At 38.2% G+C, this 8532-nt stretch overlaps 1 protein-coding gene across 3 annotated transcripts in view; it reads right to left on the bottom strand.

The window, feature by feature from the left end:
- Window positions 1-8532, bottom strand: part of asic2 (acid-sensing (proton-gated) ion channel 2) — a 402742-nt gene that overhangs the window by 1240 nt on the left and 392970 nt on the right. For 2 of the 3 annotated variants that reach the window (XM_032536467.1, XM_032536466.1), the window contains exons 7-11: window positions 5476-5629; window positions 4659-4750; window positions 3572-3651; window positions 1715-1783; window positions 711-812 (exon numbers count right to left, since the gene is read on the bottom strand). In XM_032536467.1, coding sequence (XP_032392358.1) covers window positions 711-812; window positions 1715-1783; window positions 3572-3651; window positions 4659-4750; window positions 5476-5629 — 497 coding nt within the window. Of the gene's footprint in view, window positions 813-1714; window positions 1784-3571; window positions 3652-4658; window positions 4751-5475; window positions 5630-8532 lie in introns of all 3 variants that reach the window. The other variant, XM_032536465.1, reaches the window with a different exon arrangement.

Here is an 8532-nt window from a genome sequence, read left to right on the forward strand (position 1 = left end):
CATCACCAACCACCTTTCCCTTCTAGATAATTAACTAAGAAATAATCGCTCATTAGAATCCATTTTTGAGGGATTGGTATCACCTGAATTATGACTTTAAACAACCATATGTTCAATCTGTACATTCAAAGTTTGACATCTCACCTGGGGCCTTGTTACAGGTCTGTCCTGCAGATAAAGAGAGACAAATGGCACACATGTATAGTAAAGCAACACTGCAGTCCAGCGTATGCATCAGCAGAAGAGAGCAAGATAGAGCGATGCATGCAGTTCAAAACCAATTGTGTACAGTTCATTTGGCAGTGAGCGACTTATGAATGTGTTTGTTACATAGATATGCTGCACAGGGGTAAGCCCCCTTCATGGGTAGTTGTCCCACCCATTCTCAGATTTTCTGTGTGCGTGTATGTGGAGACACAGACCCCACTGCAAGTCCGGCACAGTGGAGGCCATCCTCCCATCACAGTACAGTGCAGGGTGACAGAGAGGGCCGATAAGTCCAGCCGACAGCTCCTTAATCCCCATCAGTGTTTCAGACAGGGCGGTGTGACAGAGCACAGCGCTGTCCTTAGGCCAATTTCTGTTCTTGTCCTCGTCTCCTCCCCACCCCTGTTCAGGTCCTGCAGGATGCCCTAACAGAGGATGTAGCGCCACCCAGTGGAGGCAGCCTCTGGCTGTGCATGGCTCTGAGGGGCACAGGCGGGGGGGCCTCAGCAGGCGATCTCCTCCAGGGTGCCCAGGGTTGTCTGCAGGGGGACTGTCACAGTGTGGCTGATAGACTCTGAGTGGTTTGCCACTGGGTCACAGGAACTCTGGGAAAAAAGATTGAAACAGTTAGTGCCTAGAGCAAATTCCTGTAGGGACCCATGTGAAATATTCTTTTCTGGTGACGTGGTGACTGCTTGTGTAGACTGCCATGCTACTTTGGCTTGAAAGCTAGCCACTGATGTGCTAACTATCCGGTAACATAGCAGCACTATCCAGTCACATAAGCAAGATGTTTAACATGAAAAGAGGACAACATGTTTTATTCAAGAGATATTTTTTACCATTGACTTCTGGATGCAATAACTGTAATGGAGCAGGATACTCTAATTGTAATATGCATTTTAGACTATCTGCCCCTCTGCTACCTCAAAGTGCTAAGTGGTGCTTAGGTTTGCAGATAGTCAACAGATCAAATCTGTGTCAAAGTTCAGACAAGTTGAGTTTAATGTGAATCATAGTCCACTAAAGCTGGGCTCTATGTGAAACCTTTGCGCAAACATCACACTTATTACTAACTACCCTGCATATACCGAGATGCAAACGCCACCCTGACCTTCTCCTCATACAGCAGCTTTTAGCATTGTTGATTTAACTATGATATGATGTTGCTGTATGCATGCATGTTTGCTAAGGGGATTTGCTTAGCAAACATGCATGCATACAGCAGAGTCTTTGTTGCTATTCTGATTCCTTTAAAGCTCCTTCAAAAAGCAGAGCGTTTTTCTGTCAAAGTGGCATGTCTCTTTCAGTCTGTACGCAGTCTTAGATTTTATTTAGTTTTTTTTTTAGGGTTTTCTTTCTACAGATTTGTGTGAAGGGGGAAATGATAGGGTAAGGTTTAGTATGCACGGTCAGAGTGAGTATAATTACACTCAATTTACACACTCCACTTACACAGCACTCTGCCACGAAAAATGACAAGTGAGAGGTTAAAGGTTGCTCTTACCACATCCTCTCCATGACTCTCCTCCTCCTCCTCTCTGCTCAGTAAATCCAGTAGTCTGTCTTTCACCACCTGCAGATTGGTAAATAAAATTCAGAGAAGGAACAGATAGTCTGGTGTAGAAGATCTCCATGAGCTCTTCTTGTAAATAATGATTTACAGGAACATTTGTCTTCAGAATAAACAAGACAAGGTAAAACCTAGTATATGGCTGGCATATGTGTGGTCAATGTGCTAATTGTGGCCAAATTGTTACAGGTATAGCAAGTGATGATGCCTATAATGTAAATATGGATATTAAATGCGTCTCTGTAGTGGTGCCAGTCATATGTTTTTGTTGTGTACTGAAGTAGCACATCATATGACATTGTTAAAATGTGTTTATGACAAATAATTTAGGAATGCTTTTCATTGCATCATGTTATTTTCAACAAGTAGTTACTAGCGTTACAGTGATTCATGTTACTTTGTTTAACAGACATGTAGCACAGCCTCAAATGTTGGTCTTGAGGAGTTGCAGCATTTTTTCATGAATGACCCGAAATCTATACTGTACCTGTACTATATTTACTTAATACCACCTGACAACTTTACTGTTGATTTCTTCTGTGCTCCTTTTGGTGCACCAACGTTAATATCTCAGCTGAAAACTAAAACTTTGGTTCCACTGGCATTGTTTCCTTGTGCTATCAGGTGGTGTTATTTCAAAGAAGATTTTTCCTTTCTGTGTAACGTGTCGGCCTACTCCTTTTTGTAATTTAAGTAGTTTATCTTTGACCGAGTTTACACCAGCCACTGATTATTTCAGGATTATTTCAGGTTGCAAGCTATTAAAAGTTGCTTTCAGCCATCATGTTAAGCAATTGTTTTGTGCTATTAAAAACCATATAAAAGTTATGCTATATGTGCTAAAAATGATCTGATTCCGATTTATGATCAAATATGCATCACCTGCTTGTCAACCCTTTGGATTTTCCTGCCTCTATCCCCGCTGTTCTCCTGGAGTTTTTAATTCCCCTGATATTTACATTATGAAATACCAAAACCTGCCCATTTACTATATTTATTTAGAAACAACCTTGTGTCAACAACAACATATTAAGGGAGTCAATCAGCTGATTAATGGGGGATAGTGTAGTTAAAAGCCTGTGCTGTTTCAATATATTTTAAAAGGGGAATGGCAAATGGGGAGAAAATAAACATTCACATCATCACACTTATTCTGACCAATGGTGTAACTTCATCACTAACTCATAACGCAGGCCGTCGCCATGCTCGTCGGTCTAGCCAAAAACTAATTAAGTGGAAAGTATGGCAACAAAATATGCAATCACAAGTATTTCAGGTTGCAAGCTATTAAAAGTTGTTTGAGAGCTGCTCATGTCAGTGACATGAGGGTTTCTGATCCCAATTACTCAATTATGGCAATTAAAAATAAAAAATAAATCTCTTGAAAATTACTTTTCCTGTGGATTTACACAACCCTAGGGGATGTGAAGACTAGTACGTGCTTGTCAGAATCCTGTGCAGCTGAAAGCAGCATAAGGAGCTCCGAAGAGGGCCACACATGAAAGCCGAGGTAATGGAAAAGCACCAGCACACATTTCTTCATCTCAGCCAGCTTTGAAGTAAATCTGGCTCTTATGTGCTTTTTGTACCAGTGAGATTGTTTCTTTTGTCAACTTTAATGGTCAATGCTCTAGCTCTTAATAGAAAAACGAAACAAACATCTTTAAACCATCAAAGTTTATTGCACCGGCAAACGCTGTGAGAGCCTTTAAAGGAGTTACATGTGTGCATCATTTTGATGTGTCCACACTTATACAGAATAAAAGTGTACAGAAGCAAATTGAGACTGACCTCATAAGCATAGTCAAACAGCTCAAGGATGGTGAGGATGCTGGCTCCAATGAACAGACCCATCTGGCCTCCAATATCCCCTGTAGAAGGCCACAGTCACACAAAGAAGAAGAGAAAAGAAAGAGAAACAGAGGAAAATACAAATACTAATCAGAAACTGTTAATATTTGATTCTAACTGGCTGGCTGGAGTCTGTTAAAGTTGTATGACAACACATCTCAAACATAATTGTGGTACAAGTTATACTGAACTGCAGGTAAGTGGCCACAGAACAGGCCCAATTAGACACTCCAAGGTGTCTTGATAAATGAAAATAAAAAGGTTTTGAAATGGCACTCAGCTTTGTGTCATGGTGTCTGTGCCTTAATGTCATCCATTACTTTAACATATCACAACAGCTCCTTTGACAAATCACAACCATATTTTTTGCTCTGTTCTATCTATCACTGACCATTAGCCTGCAAGACTAATGCTACACTATGGCATTAATAAAGAGATTTCTTACTGAAAATAGATAGAAAACAACACAACCTTGATCTGTTCCCAATGAAACAGACCCTAAAGTTGATCATTTGTTTGCACCTGTCAAGTTTGAGTTAATTAGTAATATTAGTATATTTAGCATATTTTACTTTTTATATAGAATGTCTCAAGTAACCTGAAATGAATTTCATTTGACTGTTTTTATTTGGCAGTTTATAGACCATAGTTGGTCTATGTTTGTTTTCAAAAGATCCCTGCTTGTGTCAATTAATTGGTCAATATTAAAACACACACAGTGAAAGCCACACACTCAAACATTAAAAGAAGTGCAATGACCTTTTTATGTTCAGTTAAAACGTGTGGACAGGGTTATAGCTGCTCATTTCATTTATAGATGCTATAAAGACCTGACAAAATTGTCAAATTTAGCTGGCTCACAGTACTTCACAGTGCCAACATTTTGTTAATGATTTTTCACATGAGTCAGGATGGGCCATGTCCCATGAATCAACACATCATTTTTAAAAGTAGCATGATTGTGACTAACGTAGACGTAGTAACGCAGTGTTTTTGGAAAATAAAGGTAGCACTGAGTTAAACTTACCCAGCAAGCCCGCCACCTCGTAAGCCTTCTTTTGATCAATGGTCTCGTAGTTCAAAGCCTCAAAGAACACGTCCAGCACCAAGATGTTGTCTCTGCAACAGGCAAAATAAGACATTAGTCCTGATGAATCCCATACCAGACAATCACTTGGTAAGCAAGACAATCTGCAACAATCTATTCATTATCTACAGAGCTAATAAACTAGGGAAACACACTGTGTAGGAGAACATGTGCATTGCAGTAGATCAGCTTTTTCACAGAGATTCCAGTTCTTTAAATCCTTCATTAAAGGATAGGAGACACTGTGGGCAGCAAAGAGGCTCAAATCCTCTCTGTGGTGAGTTTGCATTTTTTCTTTTCCTTTTAATGAGCGTTTCCTCATTCACAAATGTTTCTTATTTTTTCTCTCTTTTATATTTCTTTGTAAAAACATAATCAGAAAAATAAAAAAAACAATCAATTTGTTTTTATTGTATTTGCTTTGTGAATTAGGACTACTCTTAAATTAGATGACCATTATGAGAAACCGTATTAAGAATTGGTGTGATTCAATTCACAAGTGTCCCCAACTGCTCGCTGCTAATAATTTAGGGGAAATGAAAGCATTGATTACTCCCCAAAAGGTATTCATGAATTTCAAATCTTTGCATGAAAGTTTAATTGATTGGTTCAATGGTTAGGTTTAAAGTAATTCAAAAAGAAGAAGTCATTTTCAGATTAACTGTATGCTAATAGAATTTAGGGAATTATACTTAATGTACCTAACATTATGAGCAGTACCAGAGTATCATTAAGAACTTTGTTACTGGTTACTTACGTGATGTACTTCTCGGACTTGTTGAACTTCTTCTGCAGGTAGCGGGCCGAGGTCTTGCTTGGGATTTTGACCATGGACAGCTCTTTGTTGTAGCGGGTCATGTTGCACGGCGTCCTGCACATGCAGTTACTGCTCTCCACCACCGACAGTTTGGCTTCACGCAGGAGGAGCAATAGAGAGGGGTGAGGCGAGATGTGGAAAGATGATAAACCAGGGGAAAATGCTCTTTTAGAAACAAAGTGTGATTTTTATGAGATTTACTGTATATGTTACATAGTCCCAGATATACTGAGAAATCCACTTTAAAGGCAGAAAATATCCAGTTAGTTGTGTGAATCCCAAAGATTTTCAACCAAGGCATTGTGCTGTCGTGAGTTAGGTAAATTAATTTACAATACAATGTCATTGTAAAGTCACTATAAGCTTCTAAAAACATATTAGTCTCCACAAAAAATATTTTTCCAGGAAAAAATGTAAAATGTTCTCTGGTTCCAGGTTTTCAAATGAGAGAATTTGTGAGTTTTCTTCAATTAGAAATTTAATATATCTGGTTAGTTAGACCAAAAAAATTATTTCAAGAAATTTTAAGGCATTTTTTACTATTCTCTGACATTTTATAGACTAAATAATCATGGAAAGTTAGTTTTTTTTAATAAAAAATTTAAATGAATGAAAATATGCATGTATAAATAACATGAATCCACCATATTATTAGCAAAGATAAAGCAGCCTACCGTATTCCTCAAAAAAACAAAAACATTTAATTAACATAACATTGATGGGTAAATTCAAAGTAATAAAAAAAAAAAGTTATTTTCAGATTAACTGCATGCTATTAGAACTCCACATTTAATGTAGCCACTTTGTAAGCCATCCATGGATACAGTTAAGCCTAAGTATTTACTGTGCCTTCCACATGATTCCACCTGATTTATAAATAATATAAGAATGTTCATCCATCCGGCCCAGTTTAAAATGCAACTTAATTTAAAAAGAAAGAAGTAGGGGTCCCCGCTTCGTCTCTTTTTTTAGCCATGGGGTCCTTGTCCTTTAAAAACGTTGAAGATTTAAAAAGTTCTTTCAACTACAAGCTAACTAATCTGAAACATTATTATGGTACATTGTAATAATGTTTCCTACACCCACCAAAGCCAATTACTTTTAATTAGCCACATCTTTGTGGCATGTTATTGCCAAATCTACGTCAATGCTTTCTCACAGCTGATTAACATTAGGTTCAGGCTGAGGGCATTCAGGGAAAAAATGCATCTAGCACCTCTTTTTCTGAAACCTGACTCCTGTTATAGGCTTTCAGAAAAAAAAGGGTTACACACACGATTGCACACATGGCCCCATTCACACTGCGCCTTGAGTTGTGTGGATGTTTACTCCATAAAAGCCCAAACGACAGTATAAGTCAGTGTCAGAGTTAAAGTCACAGAATGTAAAGCGCCAAACACAAACATGCCCTCAAGTAGCATCCGTAAAAACAGCCTTCACTCTGACAGAGACAAAAGTCCTGATCCAGAAATGCCAGGCTCTATTCACGGCTCTGCTGAGGCAGTTTGACTCAGAAAGAAAAGAAGAAAAAAACTAAAATGCACTGGATGATTTCGTGTTAGGCCCGCAGCTCCTACATAACACCAACTCTCTCACAGTGACGGTAATGTTATGCGACACAGGCTTTTCAAAGATAGCTCCATCAAAAGCTTCTCCGGCACCGAGGCTGCTCACACTTTACACTGAATTTATTTATGAATTTTATGAACTAAACTATCAAAGATTGCACACTACCAAAACTTCTCTCCACTTTATTTCATATTTTATGCTATATCCTACCTATATTTTAACTTGCACTATTTAATATCTTAGAGTCTCATTTGGTTTTGTACTTGTGGGATTTACATAATTAATAAGCACTGTTGGAGGGAGCCTAATTGTTGTGCATTTGATAATAAATAACTTGAATGGAAAGGAGAAGGTAATGTTATCCGGCTTGTTTCTCACTGAGACCGCTCTGTGGCAGACCCACAGATCATAGAGCATGAAGCATCTATCCCCCACGGCGCACTAATAGCCAGTGGGACCACGCAGTCACGGAATTGCAAGAGAAAATTCAATATGGCTTCTCAGTGGCCTCTTATTTTTATTTAAATGAGACGTTATTGGATACACGGGAGCAAGGCCTTGCACATTAAGATGATTGATTTCTTTCATTAATCCTCCCACCTTTGTCCAACGCCCTCTCTCATTTTCTCAAACACACATTTAAATCTAAAAGATCAAATTACCATAATACATGTTCCTCCTACATTTGTTTTTTTCCAAGTGTTACTAACTAGCTGTGACTACTAGTATAAATACATATCTGTCTGAGATAAAGACAACTTCTTTAAGACAGCTTTGGCAGGTTGAATTTTATTTTTAGACGTCATAACAAAAATTGGAAATGATTGTGTTTTCTGCCTGGGTGTGTGATTATAAGCCATCTCGTTTCCTCAAAAGAAAACAACTAGACAAGCAACTTGTTCACAGATGACAGATGCAGTTGTCTCCTATCAAAAATGACTTTCAGTGCAGCCTGCAAAACTTGAGTGACACAGTTATAAAGAAAGAAAAACCCAATCTCTGGTGGGTTTAGCAAATTGGCACCAAGTTTAGAAAACAAGACTGAATTTGCATCGAAAATTGTGTGTGTGTCTGTGTGTTATTTTTATTTAAGCAGTTTTGTTTTAAATACATATTCCCAAATTTAATTCCATATGGGAGCCCGCAGTCTTGCTGCTGACTGCCTATATAGTTTGGTTGCCCTTGGTTATATTTCTTTTCTCACATTTCTGGTTTTCGAGAAATAATTTCCCTCAGGTTGGGAGAAAGCAGAGAGACTGGCGTGGGAAGTGAGAAAGTTTTTGTAATGTTGCTGTAAATCCTGCTTGCCAACGGTTCATAAGGTCATATACATAATTATGCTTTTGAATACATTTTTTAAGTATTATTTATGTTTTCACCGACTTTCATTGATCAAAAATGGAGATTATATTAGAGCTTATATGACTA

The sequence above is a fragment of the Etheostoma spectabile genome, chromosome 15 (assembly GCF_008692095.1).
Source record: "Etheostoma spectabile isolate EspeVRDwgs_2016 chromosome 15, UIUC_Espe_1.0, whole genome shotgun sequence".
Taxonomy (NCBI): Eukaryota; Metazoa; Chordata; class Actinopteri; order Perciformes; family Percidae; genus Etheostoma; species Etheostoma spectabile.